The sequence below is a fragment of the Equus caballus genome, chromosome 2 (genome assembly GCF_041296265.1).
Source record: "Equus caballus isolate H_3958 breed thoroughbred chromosome 2, TB-T2T, whole genome shotgun sequence".
Classification (NCBI taxonomy): domain Eukaryota; kingdom Metazoa; phylum Chordata; class Mammalia; order Perissodactyla; family Equidae; genus Equus; species Equus caballus.
The window spans coordinates 11,694,591-11,715,102 of record NC_091685.1 but is presented as its reverse complement, the minus strand read 5'-3'; the positions used below and the strand labels follow the sequence as shown (position 1 = coordinate 11,715,102).

General features: G+C 53.9%; 1 protein-coding gene across 2 annotated transcripts; it reads left to right on the top strand.

Annotated features, from left to right (window-relative positions):
- Positions 1–1,020: 1,020 nt before the first annotated feature.
- Positions 1,021–20,395, top strand: LOC100064287 (cytochrome P450 4B1). 2 transcript variants are annotated; one of them, XM_005607074.4, is made up of 12 exons: positions 1,021–1,311; positions 12,800–12,941; positions 13,122–13,166; positions 13,737–13,864; positions 14,689–14,813; positions 15,112–15,263; positions 15,415–15,521; positions 16,234–16,424; positions 18,200–18,333; positions 19,080–19,144; positions 19,251–19,333; positions 19,747–20,395. In XM_005607074.4, exons 1-12 carry the CDS (start codon positions 1,132–1,134, stop codon positions 19,937–19,939), a joined length of 1,545 nt encoding a protein of 514 aa, XP_005607131.3. In that variant the 5' UTR covers positions 1,021–1,131; the 3' UTR covers positions 19,940–20,395. The 2 variants fall into 2 exon arrangements, with proteins under 2 accessions (XP_005607131.3, XP_070104331.1); XM_070248230.1 differs by lacking the exon at positions 12,800–12,941 and having other exon boundaries at positions 1,032–1,311.
- The last annotated feature ends 117 nt before the right edge of the window (positions 20,396–20,512 follow it).

Sequence of the window (20,512 nt, the reverse complement as noted above, 5' to 3'; positions counted from 1 at the left end):
TCTGCTCCTTCCCTGCTCCGGCTTCACGTTCCCGGCGATAGCTGCCTCCACCAGGCTCCAGCAACGCTGTTTCCTCTCCTGTTCCTTCAGCCTAGGGATGTCGATGGGCCTCTGCTGTTGCTCCTCTCTGGATGCCCCATCATTGTTTGATTCCTGACTCTGCCTCCCCTCTGAAAGGAGCCCTGCATCCAAGTCTCTTCATCTGAAGCATCAGCAGTGAATTCTGTTTCCCGTGGGACGCTGACTGTTACCACCCAAGACTGGAGGGAGAAACCACAGACTCTCCCCAGGCAAGCCTGGGGCCTGGGCCAAGCTTGTTCTTCAACAGAACCCTGGGATGGGGAGTTGAGAGCTGCCACTACCCTGCTGTGAGCCTTTGGACTGTTCCTTGCCTCTCTCTGGGCCCAGGTGTCTCACTCCATCAATCCAGGATTATTGCTTGTAATGATCTCTCTTTACCATCCTGAAAGTAATATTCTATGTTCCTTAGCGTCAAGTTTGTACTGTGGTCTTGGGGGTGGAGTTGGCTTCTTTCTGACCCAGGATCTCCCTTCTGGGGCTAGAATCTTGTCCCTGAAATTGTCTCACAACAAAGGACTCAGAGCATCATGAGCCTGGCATAAATGCATCCCACCCCGTGGTCCATACTGATGGGGACAGTGGAAGCTTTCTCGTTAGAGAGGACAGGCAAGCTGAGCCTCAGTTACGTTATCAGGAAAATGGGTATAAAGAGCAAGTACCTATGACCTGCCTGTTTGGATTAAACGAGAGAGTGTTTCGAAAGTGCCTGAAACATACAAGGTGCTTCAATGAAAAGGCAGTCGTTATCATGTGATGATCACACCAAGAATTGCCTTCTGTGTGCTCCTCCAAGGAACCAAGGCCGGACAGCCATTGCCTGGTTTCTTTGAAGTCCATTGCCTGGTTTCTCTGTAGCTGAGATCTGTCTTCTCTGTTGTCTGTGACTCCTGAGGCTGCTGTCTCCGCCCTGTGGAGCTCAGCCCAGCCTGGGCTGCTACTGGCTGTAGGGCGTGGCTGGGAGTGGGAGCTGGCAGGTGCCTGGATCCAGAGTACAAGGGAACCCGGGACAGCAGGAGGCAGGCCAGAGACTAGGTGGCTGCATCTCCAGCCATGGTGCCTGTCCTGCTCCCCTTGAGTCTGTCCTACCTGGGCCTGTGGGCTTCTGGACTGATCTTGGTCTTAGGCTTCCTCAAGCTCCTTAGTCTGCTGCTGCGGAGGCAGAAGCTGGCCAGGGCTATGGACAGCTTCCCAGGTCCCCCCACGCACTGGCTCTTCGGGCACGCCCTCGAGGTACGTGGAGGGGAGAGAGGGGCAGAGAAAGAAAATGGCCTCCTCTCCTTCAGAGAGTCTGGCATAATCCTCTGGGGCCATGTACGGAGATGCTACATTTGGGCAGGGGGATGACATCTTGGAGCCATGGTTCCCGTTCAGCTTTCCACTGATCTCCCCCTCACTGCTGCCTTCTGAGCTGGCCTCAGATGGGGAACACTTCACAGTTGGGGCCCAAGCAGGCCGCAGACTCCTTCCCATCATTCTGAGGCCCAAGGTTCACACAATGCTGTGCTAAGGGCTCAGCAAGAGTGCTGGGGAGAAATCTCCTGGACAGTCCGATAGAACTAGGCAATGTTGTTTAGAGGGTGACCAGCGCCCCCTTTGTTCTGTGCAATGTAAAGATTTCCATTTTTAAGACTGAAAAGAAAAGTGAAGGCAGAGATGAGTGCTGTCACCTGAGAGACCTCTCCAGGTGAGTGAGCGGTTGGTGGCCCGAAGGTGGGGTTCTCCCTGCCAAACCTCTGGGCTGGCTTGGGAGCCGTGGCATCTCCTGGGTTCAAATCCTGGCTTGTTCTGCCCAGTTATCTCAGCGTGGTGGGGCCCACCTTAGCATCCATTGTCAGGAACACCTCTCAGTCCCCTGCCATAATGGGGATGTGGACCAGAGGTTTCTGAACACAGGGCAAGGGACACCTGCACTGGAATCAACTGGGAGAAGCAGATTCCTTCTGAGAAATCTGCTCCTCCAGAGTCCCTAGAGATCCTAATTACCATATTAGAACTAGAAGTCTGAAGTTGGAAACCTCCCCAAGTGTTTTGATCTGCAGCCAGGGTTGGGAAGCCAGAGATTAAGGCTCAGAGAGAGGTGTGATGACTTCTTCCACCTCCTGAGTACACTTTCCCATTTCCAGTCTAGGGAATTGTGTCTCCTCCACGATTGATGATGGGAATGTGCTTGACCTCTGGGTGAGGACTGCCCAGGCTTATTCTTGCCCCTTCAACTAACAACCCTTTCAGGATGGCCTGGTAACCTACATGCATCCTGGAGACACTCAGCAGAGGGAAGGATGGGTCTGGGAGATGAATTAGACCCAGGCCCTGCTCTCAAGGAGCTTCCTGTCTAGAGGGGAAAACAGACAGCAGAGCCTTCCCTGCCCCAGGCGAGGTGGGGTGCCTAACCGGGATTGAGCATCAGCCCCATGCTCTGTATCTCACCACTTGTCCCATTGCATTGTCATCTTCTGTTTACTGGTTCATCTTCCTCACTAGACCTAGAGGATGGAGATCTGGTCAGATTCATCGCTGTGCCCTCAGGGTCCTGCACAAGGCCTGGCACAGAGCAGGCATCACCAAAAGAAACAAACAGTGAATGTTGGAGAGTAGTTGGGGGAGACGACAGAGGAGACAGAGTGATGGAGAGGACATGTGGAGGGACCAGGAGGGATTTGGGAGAGGCTTTGCTAAGTCCACAAGGAGGCCATGGCAAGGTTGTGATCCGACCATCACAGGGGTATGAGAGGCACTTAAGGAGACATTCAATCCCTTCCCTCTCGTGTCCTCTCCACTTCTACTTGCCTCCATCAAGCCTGGGCTTGCCCTTAGCCCATGGTCTTCCCTAGGACAGGGACCTGGCTCCCTCATCCCCATGTCAGAGCTGGCTGCCCTCTTTCTCCCAAATGCCCCTGCCTTCCACCTTGAGAGTGTGTGGAGGGCCTGGAACACAGCTCAGCTCTGGCTTCTTGGCTCTAACACAGCAACTGAAGGGCCTTGGTGCCAGGAGTGGTGGGCAGGACTAGAGAAGTTGCTGCTCTTGGGAGCTACAAAGGTTTCCTGGGAGCCTTGGCAGACACCACACCTCTGCCTTCCTCCAGGTCTTGGTGCTTCTGCTCTCGGTCAGAGCCAAACCTGAGCCTGAGAAATGGGGAGGGAGGAGAGGGATTATTTTTTCTAACATCAAGACAAGAAAATTGATGTTCAGAAAGGCAAGGCGTTTGCCTATGTCCATGTGGTAGCTAAGGAACTGAGACAAGACTGGGCCCAGGACTTGTGCCTTTTCATTCAGGACACGATCAGTCCATACAGAATGACTGATGTTTGAATGCTGGGCCTGGCAATGACGGGATAGGACGGGAAGGAGGAGGACTGGTGGTGGAAGGAAGGGCCCGGGGCTGGGAAGAGCTGTCCATCAGGATTAACTGCTCCCTTCTCATCTCCAGTTACAGTCTGGAGGCCCTGGAAGCATCTACCTGTGATCCTCCTCAGTTCTCAGAATGTGTCCCCTTGAGGCAGGCTCATGTCCTATTCTTGTAGGGTCCCCCTCATTCCACTCGGGGCCCAGGGAGGACTTTGCACATAGGAGGTGCTCAGCCATATTGTTGGCCTGAGGTTGGGGCCCCTGGGAGGGGCCCGTGAATCTGACCTGTGTCTGTCTGTGTGCCTGTGTTGGAGGTCGGGGAAGGGAGGGGGAAATGCCAGCTCCCAGCCTGGGAAAGGTGATCCTCTGAGACTGCATAGGCCTCTTCTCTGGCCCCACCCATTGCTGGGACCGTTCTCTTGACCCTGTGCTGTGCAGCCCCTGGTGTGGGGCTCTGGCTCATTTTCACTCGGCAGTGTTGATCATGGGCCTTCACTGTGCCTCCTCTCTGGGCTTCCCTTTCCTTGTCAATAACGTGGAGATAAGCCTTTTTACCTCACTGGGCTAGAAGAGGATCAGAAGAGATCAAGTACAGGTGCTTTGCAAACTGCTGGGTAGATGGATGTCAGGTGCTAAAGCATTGTAGAGGTTTTCTTGCTGCAAAACACCCTGAGGCATTTGCTTCCTTCCTCCTCTCCCTTCCTCCCAAATCAACCCAGTCTTTGGGAGCCAGATGAAGTCTCTCTTTTCCCAATCAACTAGTGTTATCTGATCAATAAGTCTGCACCTGGCCCTATGCTGAGGCCAGAGGATGAAGAAACAAGACTAGAGGTGGCCTTTGAGGACCTCGGTCTATAGGAAACAAATAACACAGCGCAGTGTTCCAGACCCTTGGGCCCAGGGAGGGGATGCTGAGGTGAGGCCTATGTGATCTGGAAGCAGCAGCCTGTGGACGTGCAGAAGGAAGAGTGGAAGACACTACCTGCGCAAAGGCACAGACGCTGGAAAGAGCGTTGTGTGTTTAGAAAATAAGTTTGTTCAACAAATATTTGTTTCTCGAAGTCTAGTATGTGCCTATGTTACCAGCTCTGCACAGCTAGAGTGATGAGAGGGAGACAGAACGGAGAGGATGAAGCTGGAAGTGAGTAGGGGCAGACCACGTAGGACCTTGTCAGAAGGCTGTACTTTATTCTGAGAGCAATTGTGCACCATTGAAGGGATTCCAGCAGGGGAGTGACAAGCTCAAATTCGTGTGGTAGAAAGGTCACTTTGGCTTTTGGTGGGGACTAGATTGGCAGAGACTTCAGATGATTTAGGCAGACAAGGACGAGGCGGAGGCAGCGACTCAGGCAGATGTTGGAGGAGTGAAGCAGCGAGACAGAGAGAAGTGAGAGGTAGAGCGGCTGTCTTGGCACCGTGGGCACAGGAAAGGGAGGCATTAAGGCCCCACCACAGCCGGATGTGGGGTGACAGTGAGGCCCCCTTCATGCGCTAGGAAAAAAGGGGGCACAGGATTGCCCTGGGAGCTTTGTTACACTGTGGCATCAACATAGCTGGATCAGAGCAGAGTTCGGCAAAGTCACCTAAAGAGAGAAAAGGACCTTTGATCCACAAGACTGGACTGTAACCAGGAGGAATGAATTTCTATATTTAGGTATAAACATGTGTGCATCTGAGACCCAGGAAGAGGAGTCTGAGGGCCTGGAGGCAGCTGTCTGTCTCTGGGCATAAGAATGTTAGGGTCTGGATTTGGAGATTGTCATGGCAGGACCCTCCTCATGGGAGCTGCTACATCAGGCTGTCTTAATTCCAGTTTCTGGAGTCCGGTGTAAGAATAACTTGGTGGACCTGGAGGGGAGAGGGGCAGCCTCCACAAGGCACCCACCTTGGTATCTCTATAAATCACGGGGAAAACTCCGTTCCATGATTCTGGCTGGCATCAGGGTGGATGGTGGTTCCATTCCTAGGTACAGAAGGAGAGGCAGATTTGGGGGACAAACGTGCTGTGTTCATGTTTGGAGATGTTGGGTCTGAGGGGTCATGCAGAGATGTCCAGGGGTGGTCAGGAGAAAGATAATCTGGAAGGAGCTGTTGATTTAGGAAGCAGTGTCAGGAGGATGGGAAAGGAAGCCACAGGAGCTGATGAGAGCCTATGGGGAGAATGTACAGTGTGGGAAGAGGCCAAGGTCTGGATTTTGGGAGCCTCCATCTTTCATTTAACATCATTTCATTTAACATCATCATTTAACATATGATGGGTGAGAATTGCTGAGAAGGGGCATCAGGAGAGGTGAGAGGACATGTAGGAGAGAGTTCCAGAAAGAGAGGGGAATCGACTGTGTCACAGCATCTGGAAGTCCTCTGGGCTTACTTACCACCAAGGAGGGTACTGGTCATCTTCGCAAGAGCAGTGGCAGAGAGGTGGGGGCTGTGGAGGGCGGAAGTGGAAACAGCGGAGTCAGCTCTTTGGAGATGTTAGGTAATGAAGGGAGCAGGAAGTGGAGTGTAAGTTAGAAGAGGAAGTGGAACCAAGGGGAATCTTGTTTTGTTTTTTAAGTGGGATAGACTTGAGCCTGTTTTAAATGCAGAAGGGCAGGAGCCAGTGGAGAGGGTGGGGTCTGTGATGTGGGAGAGATAGGGACTGATTGATGGTTGAGGTGCTTGAAGGGAGGGTTGGAACCTAAAGGGATTGGCCTTGGAGAGGCCCTGGACTCCTCCTCTACTGGAACGGAAGGGAAGGTGGGGAGGTTGGGTGAGGGCAGCTGGCTCTTCAGGTCAGGTTGCTGACTTTTAGGGATTTCTTATCTAATGGCTTCTATTTTTTCTGGGAAGTGAAGCAAGGCTACTTTTCTGGGAGCCAGGAGCAGAGGGCTGGAGGGGACAGTTGAGGAAAGAGAAGTTATGGAGGTACAGATTGTGGCCAATGCCACGGGGCTTTCTAGAAGGTATTTCCGCTGATCTCTGCTCAAATGTCACCTCAGAGGGGCCTTCCCTGACCCTCGCAGCTCCCGTCTACAGTAGCAGCCCTGCCCTTATCCTCCTGTATTTTTCTTCCTTGAGTTTTCCTGCCTGAAATTATCTTACTGGTGTATTTGATTCTTGCTGATTTCCTTTCTCCCCACCTGGAATGTAAGCTCAGGAGGTCAGGGCTTGTGTTGTTCTCACTGTGTTCCCCGGATCTGGCACCACGCCTGGCATTGAGAGTGGGTGCTCATGCCCTTTTGAATATGTGAATGAATCCCTGGGGGACCCAACTTGGGGCAGTAAAGCTGCTGACACAGGGTGAGGACCAATGTCTGCAGCCCTCTGGACTCTTGGGCACTTCTTGGCCCCTACTCTGCTGTATTCTTAGGTTTTTGGGTGCTTCCCTGTGCTCCCCCTTCACCAGGGTCATCACTGGGGCTGTGTTCATCTTTGGTGCTGGCACAGGGAGGGTTGGGGCAGAGCATACGCTTTGGAACAGAAACACCTGGACTTGAACGTTGTGAAACTTTGGCAAGGCCCACTGTCAGTCTTCAAAAACAGCAACCAATTTAAGAGGGAAGAGAGTCCACCATCATCAGTCTTTGTCTCGAGATGTCTGTTTTCCTATTAGCTTCACAGTTGTTTGGAAGACAATATTTGTTTGGCCCAGGCTAAAGTTCTGGCCCTGTCCAAACAGTCCAAAGTTTCCAGGAGTACGACGTGTAGGCAGTTCCTGTGAAATGGCTGTGCCAGCTTTATTTTAAAATGGCTCCACTCTGTCGACTTTTCACACCACCATCACTTCTTAGCCAATATGTGTGCCTAGGGGAGTCGTGGTGACTCATGTCGATCTCACCCAAAGTCTCTCTGCTCTTCCTATTGAGCCAGAGGTTCCTCTGTGTGTTGCTTGTTCACACGTGTTCTTGTGTTCACACGTTCACACGTATATGTGTAGTTGCACACTTGTCTCTGAAAAAGAGGCTGGAGGATGAAGCCACCCATTGGTCACTCTGTTGTGGAGGGAGTCACTTCTCTGTTCCTTGGGGCGTTACACATTGGATCCCCTCTCTCCAGGCTCCCGTGGCTGTACGCTCAATCCCATAGTTGAATCCCCAAAAAGTTTGTGTAATTTGAGTGCATTTTTTTGGACTGATTTTTATGGCTATTTCAAAGATACTTCCACTTCTCAATTTTAGTTGGTTCCTCTTGGTGGGTGCTCCTAACCCTTGAGCTTTGAATATACAGCTTTGCTGTCCTTGACACTGGCTAGGGCTCACTCACACGCAGAGTGCTGACCAATCTTGTTGGGGGGACAGTGACTGTGTGGTGGGGGAGATGACTGTGACTAGGGCCCCCAAGGGCACCTGAGGATGTCCATCCCGGAGGAGAGCAGACCCAGGAGGACCTGGCCCCTGATCCCCAATCCCTGCAGGATGTGCCTGGGCTGTGGGAGCCTGTGTCACCCCAGAGACAGACTGGAGACTTATGGGGGGGCCACAGCCCGGTGGCTTTCTGTTCAGTGACCAATAAGTATTTTAAAGCAATTAAGACAGTCCAAGGGTGGCTGAGCTGTTTGAAAAGCAGTCAGTTTTCTGTCCCCAGAGATGTGTGAGCTCTTGGGGCTGGATTCCCACCTGGTTAAGGTGCTGGGCCAGGCCGCCCTGGCCTGGAGATCAGCATGAGTTGCCTGGAGGCAGCCGCACCATGGTGAGGAAGAGGAAAGCCCTGCCCTCTCCCCTCCCTAACCATCTGTTTTTCTGACCTCTCGTCCCCACTTTGAGCAGATGTATTTTTGTTCCCAAGCAGCCCCCTGGGAGAGCTGTGGCTGAACTGACTGGCTGAGCAGGCAGCTTGTTTCTTGAAGGCTAGCCAACTGAGCTCCAGGTCAACTGGCTGCTGGCCTGGGCAGGCTTGCTAACAGGGGAGGCAGCAAAAGAGCCTGAGTCAGTGTCGCAGTCTACCTGACTCATGTGGGACAACTCCCTGTGGTCTGTGGGCTGCACTGTTCTCACCTATAAAGATGGAGTGTGCTTGCTCTAGGTGATGTTGAAGTCTCAGATCTGATGCTTGGAGCAAAGCTTACTCAGACTGTGCGGGAGGAGAAGAGGGTAGTAACTTATGCTTGCGCTTGCCAATCCACCCCGATTTGTTTTCTTGGCGAGGCCAACAAGGAGTGCAACTGTGAGGCTGAGGGAGTGCGGCTGGGGAGTTGGGCTCAGCGAATCACCTCCATGCTTTGCTCTTTCCCTACTTCCTTCCTTCTGGAGAAAAACAAGGCAGCCCATCTTCAGAGCTCTATAGGGATCCCAGCTTGGGGCATCTGAGGACGGGTCTGAGGTGTCCCGTTGTGTAACCCAGAGGAGCTGGCCAGGCAGCCATCTGGCCCCCAGAGAGGATGCCCAGTCCTCTTGGAGAAGCTGCAGTTCCACTAGTGGGGCCAGGTGCAGAGAGCTGTCCTCACTCCTACCAGGTTCCTGGGACAATCAGGGCACATAGGAGAAAGCTGGCACAGGGAGGCAGGGGCCAGCTCAAGCTGTGAACCCGTGGTCAGCATGACATCAGGGTCTCCAGTCCCTGGCAGAGATGCGGCAGAGAGTCACACTCATGGCTGATGAGGAGGGGAGTGGAACTCAGATGAACCAGATCCACCAAGAGCTCCTTCCAACCCTGAGATCCCGTGAGTCTGGCTTCCCTGTGACCTAAGCCTCTCATTGCTCTCTGTCCAGTTGGGCTTCCCGGACCTGGGAGGAATGGAGAGCAGGGGAACAGCCATGGAGATCAGAAAGTTGGCAAGGAAAACCCAGGATGGCAGTTGGAAAAACAAGAGAGACACAGGAAGAAGGGGACATTCCCAGGGACACGAGCCATGAAGGAGGCAGGAAAGGGAAGGGGTTAGGGACACCAGAAGGTTCCCTCTTACCAGTGGATGGAGATGAGCTTCATCACTCTGTGCCGTTTTTGACAGGTGTGCACAAGGGCAGTGAAAACTCTTACAACCCCCCTGGGTCAACTCAGGATGCCGAGTTCAGAGGCAGTGAGGGAGGGGATCCTTGGGGAGATTACACTGCCTCTGCAGAGGGTCTGGAGGAGAGGAACCCCGGAGAAGGCACAGATGGGTGGCTGGAGACCAGAGCAGCCAGGCTGAAACGCCAGGGCCCTTGGGGGAAGTGGCTTGGGTCAGAGAAAGATCCTAGGGGGCTACATTACCAGATGCCCTGTGTCGTTCGTCAAGGCTGTTTCCAGGAAGATACAGCATGGGTTAGTTGAGTGGATTATGACTATAAAGGGCGCTTTACAGGGAGGAAAAGGGGGACCAGCACCTGCACAGACCTCAACATGAATGGCACACATTGAATTGCGCAGTGCACAACTTACACAACTGACACAGCAGCCCTGACAGACTTCAATGTACAGAAGAGTGTGTGGGGCTCTAACCTGAATTAGAGCACTACTAACCTACCAGCAATAGGCAAGTCAGTTCACATCTCTGAGCCTCAGTTTTCTCATCTGTAAAATGGGAGTAATTATCTGTTCCACGTTAGGTGCGTGAGGCAATCTGTGAACTCCCTCACATAGAACCCGGCATATAGTAGATACTCAACACAAATCTGTCCCCTTCCATTCTCTATGTACAGAGGCAGAAAGTGGAAACAAGAGGTGAAACTGGACACCAGCCAGAGCAGGCAGACTAGGGCCTGCAGGAAAAACAAATGGAAATCTGCACTGTTGCTCCCACACAGGAAGTGCTGGTGGGACCACCACCTGGACTGTGTCTGAGGCCCTGTGCAGAGCTCCACGGTGACCTGGAGATGCCACAGTGTGATCTGTGCACTTGGGAAACCCAGAGGTGGAGGTTCCATGGCTAATGAACCATGTGACCAAGCCTCCTTTCCTCACGTGTGCAATGGGAATTATGGTAGTGCCCGTTTTATAGCATTTTGTGAGAATTAAAGGAAAGAATTGAATAGCAGGATTAGCACAGTGTCTGAACACATTAAATGGTCAATGAATGTCAATGTTAACAGTGTTACTTTTGTTTTGTTCTGGGTGCAAGCAATTGTAACAGGAAGCACAATGTGGATAAGGTCCCAGCAGGGCTGGAGAGGCTGAGAGGAGGTAGAGATTTCAGTCACGGAGGACCGGAGAAGTTTCCAGAGAAGGGCATTCAAGCTGGATGTCGAGTAACAGGTGGAATTTCAGCAGGCGTCCTGGCTAGAGTGTGTACCATGAGCAAGGAATGGTCTAAGCAAAGGCACAGAGATGATGCCACACCCCAGGAGGCCATCGTAGCTCTAAGCATTCACACTCACAAGCCTACCGTGGGCACAGTGAGCATCAGTCCACTCCGAGGATCTGGGCAGCTTGCCAGCAAGGCAGCGTCACTCTTTCCTCACCACATCCACACAGACATGGTCGATCCACGCCAGTGGGTGTGGGCCCATCCTGTCTTAGAATCCCGATGCCCCACAGAACTCCAGTGTCCCCTAACCATCCCAGGGTTCTTGCAGCATCCACGCACATTACAGGAGTCACCAAACTCAGGGAAGCCCAAAGCATGGTGTCCTCCTGATAGTTCATTCGTGGTTCTTCGCATTTCAGAAGTTATTTACCAACCCATGTTCATTTTTGCCATAGCCATGTTGTCGAGTGTCATCTTCAAAAGCAAAATTGCTTATTTTATTGTCAAAATGAGTTTATTTGGGAACAGCCAAAAGAATTGAGATTTGGGAAGTGCACGTTACGGCACCATAGGCAAATCGAGAAGACAAAGGGGGGAGCTGGTTTCATACAGAAAAAGGGGGAGTCGGGAGTGGCTGTTCTAGAGGAAAGTCCATTGGGGGGAAGTAGCAGTTCAGGGCGGCAACAGCTTCTCATTGGCTGGGCTGCAGCATTTCTCACTGGCTGGGCTGTTGCCAGGTGGGGAGAGAAATCTTCCTTCAGTATTAAAGCAGTTTTAGCTCCTGTCTGAGATGCAAGCATCCCTCTCTTCCTGGTTGGGGTAATGGACATATGGGGTAGGGGTGAGTGTTCCTGCTCCAGGCCCTCCTGACTGCAACTTAGTTACGGTTTCTTTGATTAATTTCCACACTAGCAACACCGTTAACATTCTCCAGTTACCAGGTTTCCTGGGAGACGGAGTTGGAGAGTGTAATCCAAGGTCAGCTTCCCAGGGGATCAGGACAAGGTCTGGTTAGTCCTTAGCCACAGGTGGAAGGATCTCAGGGCATGTTCAGAGCACATTCTCTAGTACAGTTTGGGGGCGATCGGGAGTAGGATGTGGCGGGAGAGGCAGGGAGGAGACTTGGAGGAAGGTGTTGGGAAGGGGAGGCTTGCAGGGAGGGAAGTCGAGGCTTAGTCTGTGCGGGATCCAGCGCTAGGTGCCTCCAGGCGTTATGTCAGTCAAGGGCCTTGAATGCCACACAACGGTTATGGACTAGTTTGAAAAGAGGGACAAGATGTATTAAATGCAATGCAGAAGTTTTCATAAAAGTATTTATCACACACTCGATCTACACAAAACCCCTCTGGGTGAGTAGTTGAGCTATAAAACCCTCAGAGAGCACACAGCTCCCTCTGGATGGTTTCTCCAATCTCATCTCAGACCTCTGTCCCACCAAGTGGCAGCTCCTGGAATACCCCACACTCTTTCCCACCCCAGAGCCTCTGTGCCTGCTGTTCCCTAACCAGCAAGGCTCTTCCCTTACTCTTCACCTGGCCAGCTCCTTGTCATCCTTTGGGTTCCACTTGAAATGTCATCTCCAACAGGAGCCATCCTGGATCACTCCATCTAAGCAGGTCTCCCTGTTGGTCTGTCTCATAGCACAAGGTTTATTTCCTTCTTCACAGACACTACTGTCTGTAGTGCTTTTACCTAACTGTTTACTTACTTATTATCAGTCTTCCCCAGAGAATGAAAGGGCAGGACCATGTCTGCTTCATTCCCCTGAGACGTCTAGACAGTGTCCTGCACATGCCAGGTCCCCAATAAAAATGTGTCAAAGGACTTCACAGGGGTGGAATCGAGGTGTTTCTGTATTGCACAAGCTGGTATAATCTTTCTAATGAAAAAGCTTTAGTGCTGAAGAGAAAGCTCTTTCTGGCTGCAGTGTCGACAGAGTCTTGGTAGCAGGAAGGAGATGGAAGCAGCTTGGCCAGTTTGGGGTTGTTGAGTCAAGCCAAGTGCAATAAGAGGGTGGCTTGGGCTTAAAGCAGTGGCTCTGGGGCTGGAGAGGGGCCTGAGCCCAGAGATGGATGGGACTGGGGGACTGGCTGGGAGGGGGTGCAAGAGGAGGGAGAGACCCTCCAAGGGACTGTCTGGGCGGCCTCCTCTCTTCCCTGCCCAGGGTCTTGGGGCCTGGCTGGTGATGTTGGGTTCCTGAGTGGCCTGGACCTCTGTTGCCATTTCAGCTCCAGCAGACAGGGAGCCTGGACAAGGTGGTGTCCTGGGCCCACCAGTTCCCCTACGCCCACCCACTCTGGTATGGGCAGTTCCTTGGCTTCCTGAACATCTATGAGCCTGACTATGCCAAAGCTGTGTATAGCCGAGGGGGTGAGTGCTCCTGGGAGAGGGTGGGGCTTCCTGAGAACAAAGGCCTTAGGGCACCATGTGGGGAGGAACCCAGGCCTGCCCCCTGAGTCGGGGCAGCTGAAGTCCCCATCCTGTTTATCAGCAAGACTCCTGTAGGATCCCCCAGTCCCCAGCTGGCCTGATCTTCTCTTTTTCCTGCAGACCCTAAGGCACCGGATGTTTATGACTTCCTCCTTCAGTGGACTGGTGAGTGGGCATCTGCCCTCCCAGCTCAGAGCTTTGGAGCTGGGCGACCAGGATCCTTCCCTGCTTTGCCACTCCCTGCCCTGTCCACTTAGTCAGTTATCCCATTAACCAGACTACCAGGCTTCCAAGGGCCCCTCCTAAGCTCAGCTGCTCCATGGGGAGACACGGAAGGAGGCAGAAGATCCCCTGGCTGGTCGGGAAATGGGGCTCAGGTACCTTCTCCTGCTGGCTGAGTCCTTCTCCCTGGAAAGGCAGGGCCAGGCCTCTGAAAATGTGTGAGTGTGCAGAACAGCTTCCTGGAGGAGGTGGCACTAGATTGGTCCTAAGAGATTTGATGGGTTTTGGTGACCAGGGCAGAGCCTGAGGAATGGAAGGGTGGTAGGACCAAGGCAGGTGTCACGGAGGCTGTGAGGCTGTCTGGGTGGCTGGAAGGCAGAGCTGGGTGGGGATATGCGGCTGGGCAGGCAGGACAGGGGTGGGATTGGGTGGGCTGTGCTTGTCCCCAGGCTACCAGGGGTGGGGCAGGATTGTGTGGACTGACCAGCACTCCCTCTCCCATCCTTTCCCCAGGGGAAGGCCTGCTGGTCCTTCATGGGCCCAAATGGTTCCAGCACCGCAAGCTGCTCACGCCTGGCTTCCATTATGATGTACTGAAGCCTTACGTGGCCGTGTTCGCCAACTCCGCCCACACCATGCTGGTGAGCACCCTGTCAGGTTCCTGGAGGCTGTGGCTGCTGGCCAGACCCTCCCCACCTGGCTTTCCCTGGGGGAGGGCAGCGAGGAGAATCCCTGAGGCCCTGAGGCCCCATTCTGCCTGCCACAGCAGTGCTGAGCCTTCTCCACCTGCCACCTGCTGAGTGCAGGTGCTGACCAGGTGCTGAAGGTCCCAGTGGCCAGGCAGCCCTGGCCCTCCTCTCCACCAGGAGACCCAGCCCTCCCTTGCAGACCAAAGGGCCTCAGTGAGGCTCCAAGAAGGCTCCTACTGTAGCAGATTTGAGGGCTGCCTGTGTGTGAGGATATTAGGAAGGCCTTTCACATGTGAAAAGTGTCTCCTCCTCATTCTCTGTCTCCCTTGACTGCATCAAACAACCGCATTAGCGCCTCATCTCTAAAAGGGATGCTGGGGTCAGGGGGCAGGCTCAGGGTCTCGGGGCTGATAATCTCAGAGGTTACCAGGGCTAGGATCCTCCTTTTGGAGGAACTCCTCCCCAGCATGACTGCAGGCCTGACTTACTCACAGACTGTGCTGGGGAGCTCACCACCCCTCGGGCCTCCTCTTCCCGTCTATGCAGGCTGCCCCGGCTGGGAGGAAGTGTCCTTGTGCACGTGCAAAGCCTGCCTTCTGGTCCTGCCCTCTGACCTGCAGCCCCTACCCACCCCCACCCCCGCATTCCGGCATGATGGAGGCCAGGCCAGGGACCGGGGGTGCATGGGAGGAGGACAGGCTGTGGGTTCTGGAGGGCAGGGGTGGGGCACCCAGTCCAGCAGGCCCCTCACATTACTTTCCCTCTCTCTGCTCCAGGAAAAGTGGGAGGAGATGGCTCGTGAAGATAAGAGCTTTGACATCTTCTGTGATGTGGGCCACATGGCGCTGGACACTCTCATGAAGTGCACCTTTGGCAAAGCAGACACTGGCCTGTGTCACAGGTCAGGGGGCTCTTGGGGCTGACCACACTCTCCACCCAGGCCAGGTCCGAGGGGAGACTTGGCAGGACTCCTGGGCCCTGGTCTCAGAGGAGATAGGGTCCTGCCATGGGTAGCCCCAGCTCGGGGGGAGCAGGACCTTCTCCATGGCAGGGTGACAGATTCTGGCTTTAGTGGGGAGACTTAAGGACAGGGAGAGGAAGGCAGAAAGCGCTGCAGTTGGGGAGGCTTCTGGAATGGAGCTGCTCGGGCTCTGCTGGAAGTCAGTGTCTGAGAGACCCTCCTTTTCTCGGCTGTGCAGGGACAGTAGCTATTACCAGGCGGTCTGTGAGCTCACTCTGCTGACACAGCAGCGCATCGACTCCTTCCAGTACCACAACGACTTCATCTACTGGCTCACCCCCCATGGCCGCCGCTTCCTGCGGGCCTGCCAGGTGGCCCACGACCACACAGGTGGGCCTTTACCGCAGGGCCCACTCGCAGAAAAACTAGCTTTTAGTCCAGCTTCTTTTGGCCCCTCTATGGTCTGTCCCTTTGCAAGAGCTTGGTTCCCCTTAGAGCTGAGGATGGGTCCCAGACAGTGACACCCTGTGCTCTGGCCCAGACCGGGTCATCAGGGAACGGAAGGCAGCCCTGCAGGACGAGAAAGAGCAGGAGAAGATCCGGAAGCGGAGGCACCTGGACTTCCTGGACATTCTCCTGGGGGCTCGGGTGAGTGCCTGCCCAGCTGAGAACTGGTCCCAGAGGGCCTGCACACCATCCTCTGGGACGGGGCTCACTGGAGAGCAGCAGGGGCTCTTAACCATTGCTGTCTTCTTTCTCCTGCAAACATGACCTGTTCCTTGTCCCATGGCACATATCAGCACAGGCTTGGACGTGTTATGGTGCCGGGTGTGTCTGGCCGTGGCCCTGGGGAGAGATGTCTTAGAAGGGAGGTTGGGTCACAGGCTGAAAGGCCTGAAGACCAGCTCCAGACTTCTAGGATGGAAGAATCTTAGTGCCCTAGAATCATAGAATCTTAGACTTTCTTCATTCATTCATTCATCCAGAAGATGAGAAACACCTGGCCCTGCCCTCCAGACTCTTACAGTCTAGTGGAGGAGACAGGAGCTGCACGTTGACGGAGATCCCTTCCTCCACCAGGTGGCATTCTGTGTGTCAAGTGAGCAGAACTGGCAGTCAGGGCTGGGTAAGGTCACAGGTCACGTGGCCAGAGGGATCAGGGAAGGCTCCCTGGAGTAGGAGGCAGGGAAGCTGGGCTTGGGAGAACAGATAGGAATCTGTGGGAAGGTTCTAACCCTCAGTCTGAAAAGGAACTGTCCCTCCCTCCCTCGGACCTACATGTGACAACTACTGTTATGGCTTCCTCTTCGTACTCACCTCAAATGCCTTGGGCCGTGTCGTTATGCCTCCTCTAACCCAGGATGAAGATGGGATCAAGCTGTCAGATGCCGAGCTCCGCGCTGAGGTGGACACGTTCATGTTTGAAGGCCATGACACCACCACCAGTGGCATCTCCTGGTTTCTCTATTGCATGGCCCTGTACCCTGAGCACCAGCAGCGTTGTCGGGAGGAGGTGCGCGAGGTCCTTGGGGACCGAGACTCCTTCCAGTGGTGAGTGAGGCTGCAGGTGAGCCCAGTCTGTCCTGCTCAGCCCCAGGGAAGGACTGTGCCCATGCTGTCTGGTGTCATCCTTGGATGACACAGCCCTCCTGGAAGCCAGGTGAGGGTGGTGGCAGCTCTCCTGGTCCCACCAGTGAGTGACGTTTTTGGGCAGCTGTGATGGACGCACCCCTGAGCCCATCTTCCCACAACAGAGCCTTTCCAGGTGTGAGTCCTGAGAGAAGGTTCAACAGGAGCCTGATTTCTTGTGTGCTGCCTCCTCTGACAGCAGAATCCGATGACCCTTCTGGGTTCCTTCAGAGAGCAGGGAGCTCTGGGAGAGAAAGAGGCGGGAATCGGGGGTGAGCAGAGCTGGGAAAGCCAGGGGAGCTGATCCCTCCACCGCCATTGCATGTGTTGTGTAGCCTCCAGAGTCATCTAGGGAGGAGAAAAGGCTGTTTCCCAAACTCCGTCACTGAAAACCTTTCCATTGTTTTCTGTTTCTTGGTTCAAGCTTGAACTCATTAACAGGACACCGATCGATGCCGATCTCTCTTTGCAGCATGATCTCTGGGCATCTCCCACAGGCTCCGCTCCCACCTCTGTCCTGACATCCCTCTCTCCCTGCCTCCCCGCCTCAGGCCTTAGCATCTGGTCAGGCACCTCACCTTTCTCTCTGGGCTCCACGAGGCATGCCCACAGCAGGGACGCAGAAGATGCTCAGTCGATGGGAGAAACTTCAAATTCACTTGAGGGGGGCTGACCTAGGATTCCAGGGCCTAAGGTTTGGAGGACGAAGTCTTCACTACCCACTTTTATTGGTCAGCTGTTGGAAACCTCCCAGAGTGTCCAGCCGTGTGTCAGGTCTTGTTGGGGGTGCAGGTGGGGAGAGGAGGAGGGGGAGCCAAGTTGCTCCCCTTGGGGAGTTTTTAGAGACAAAGTCATCTGACCACAACTAGAGAAAACACTGGAGTAGGGAAGATGGAGTGGCCCCTTACTGAGGGCAGAGGACTCAGAATGGGTGGGGCTTGATTTGGCTTTCCAGGGAGGGGTGAAACTCAGATAGGCAAAGTGAGAGAAGGCTGGGCATTCCAGGCTGGGTAACACTGTGAACGCAGCCTGGAGGCAGTGAATTAAAATATTTATTTTAAGATCACTTCATTGCATCTAGAGCTTGAAGCAACTTAAAGGAAACTTATTTAATAAAATAATAAAATACAAATGAAAATGGACCAGAGTGAAAACCTTGGAGTTTGGGGCTCTGTAATAAAGTGTTACACATAGTTGTAGTTAGACCATTCTGAGCTTGATGGTGGCAAAAGGGAAAATAAAAACATATATGTATATACTTTTACCTGAGATTTCTGTTGTTCACGCATTTATTACCTCATTTGACCAGTGTATATCAGCCCCTGTTCCTTTCCATTCTAGCTCCACAGGGAACACGAAGCAGAACTAAAGAACTGTCCTTGTGTGGCTTCTGTGGGGCCCTGGGAGACACAGGGCTGCCATTGTCTTTGATGGCTGGGTGCACATACACCTCTAGGGTCCTGTGCTTTCCCTTCCTGGCAGTGAAGATGAGGGAGGGATGGAGACAAGCGGCACCAGAACCCCTGGGTCTGAGTGGCCACCCCACGTCCAGTCTCGCCTGGACAGTTGGAGCGCTTATGTCCCTCTGACTCTCGGGTGTGTGCTGGAGATGAAAGGGAGGCTGGGGCTGGAGCCTGCCTTCCCGTGGGATCCTGAGGCTCCCCATCCCCAGGACGGCCTGGTTGTGTTGCCGGCAGGGATGATCTGGGCAAGATGACCTACTTGACCATGTGCATCAAGGAGAGCTTCCGCCTCTACCCGCCCGTGCCCCAGGTGTTCCGCCAGCTCAGCAAGCCCGTCAGCTTCGTGGATGGCCGCTCCCTACCCGCAGGTGGATGGGGTGGCTTTGGGGATGGTTCTCTGATACTCTCTGTGCCTTTGGCGAAATCTGTGCACCAATGGGGAAGAGCTCAGGCTCTGTGTTTGGCCTGGCTCCAATCCTGGCTGCACATGAATGGGTCCCTCTTCCCCTCAGCCTCTGTTTCCTCTTCCATGAAATGGGAGTGTGAAGAGTCCCTGCCTTACCAGGTTGTTGTCAGGATTAGAGACAATGTCCATCAGGGCTGTCATGGACCACCATGCAGGTTGTGCCCTGAACAACTTCAGGAAGCATCATGCACATAGACTATGATGCTGTGCAGTGCACAACCTGACCAACTGTAAGTGGTGGCTGTGTAAAGAAAGTTTATCTTGGTATCTGGCACATAGTAAGCATCCAATGAATGGTAGCTGTTACTATTGATAGAATAACATTATGGATAACAACTTCCCCTGATAGTTAATTGAAAGCAGAAAGTGTGTAATCATCCTTGCCTGTTCTACCTCGTGGTGGGGTAGCTTCAGTGCTCCTTTTTGTGCCGGGTGCTGTGCCCAGAGCTGGGGCTGCAGGAGGCAGGTGTGACGATGATCAAAAGCCCTTTGATGTGTTGAGGGTGGTAGAGAAGGGTCTGTCAGTGGCAGTGCTCAAGCAGAGGCTGGTGTCCAGCTGTGGGGACACTGGGGGATCCTGGCCCAGTGAGGGGGTAGACCTGGCTGTCCCAGGACCACCTGGTCACCAGGCCTCTGCTCTGCCCGCAGGCAGCCTGGTCTCTCTGCACATCTTCGCCCTCCATAGGAACAGCGCAGTGTGGCCCGACCCTGAGGTACCCCATCCCTGGGCCTGGGCCTAGGCTTACATAGGGTGGGAGGCTGTGGGGGCCCACCTCCCCCAGCACCTGGCAGGTATTTAAGGAAGGCCTGTCCCCTCAGGTCTTTGACCCCCTGCGCTTTTCATCTGAGAACGTGGCCAGGCGCCATCCCTTTGCCTTCATACCCTTCTCCGCTGGGCCCAGGTAAGGAGAGGCCCAACCTCCCCAGACATGAGCAGCAGGGCGGGTGAGGATGGAAAGTATGGGGGAGGCATCATTTTGGGGAACTCTATGATGAGGGGACCATGCTGGGTTTGTGGTGACTCTAAGGCAGGGTGAGTTCCAGGGACCTTCTTCTTGCCACTGGCATATTCATGTCCCTGGCAGGTGCTGGGTGGGTGAGTCACAACTAGAGAGAGCCCCAACCCAGAATGTGAATCTACCCGGTCTGGACCCCTCACCATGCCCTCAAGATCAGTTTCTTAAGCCCAGGTCAATTAGTTGATCAGCCAATTGTTCTCCTCACAATCCTTACTGATTTTTTTGGCCACTAAGAGCACTGGATCCCTCACTCTGGACACCCCACAGCCTGATGCCATGTTGTTCTCTCACCGCAGGAACTGCATCGGGCAGCAGTTTGCCATGAACGAGATGAAGGTGGTCACGGCCCTCTGCTTGCTGCGCTTTGAGTTCGCCCTGGACCCCTTGCGGCTGCCCATCCTGTTGCCTCAGCTGGTCCTGCGCTCCAGGAATGGCATCCATCTGCACCTGAAGCCGCTGGGCCCGGGCTCTGGGAAGCAGCTCTGCTGAGAGTAGGGCCCCGGACAGCCCAGGCCATGGCCTGTCCCTGGGCACCGCCCTCCCCAGGCTGGGTTGTGCAGTAGCTGTGGCTCTCTGCCTTCCAGGGGCTTGTAGATTAGAAGGGGAGGAGGCACTGGTGTAGCCAATCACCTCGAGGGCAGGGCCATGTTGTCTATAAATGCTTATCATGCCTGTATGTGTAGGGCTTGCACCTACTTGCTTCTAGAATCTTTACTTATCTCCCATAATTGGCAGCCTTTTTAAAATGTAGCAGAAACTTATATCCAGCCTTTGTGACCGCAATGGAAATTGTGCCTCAGGATTCATGGTTATGACCAGGCACTCACCCACCCCATGTGAGAGAGGGGTGGCTTTGTCCCTTCACTGAGATGGGTTTCTTTGTTTCCCTTTTGTGTGTGCACTTGGAATTTAACAGAAATAAGTAAAAATTGCCTCAAGCACAAATGTCCAGAAGAATGAGTTTCTGCAGCAAACTCCCAGGGGACTGCCGCCCAGGTTGAGGAATATGGAAGATGGTCTCACGGGTGTGTCTTCTGCCCCCCGAGATAGGTCTCTGTGGCA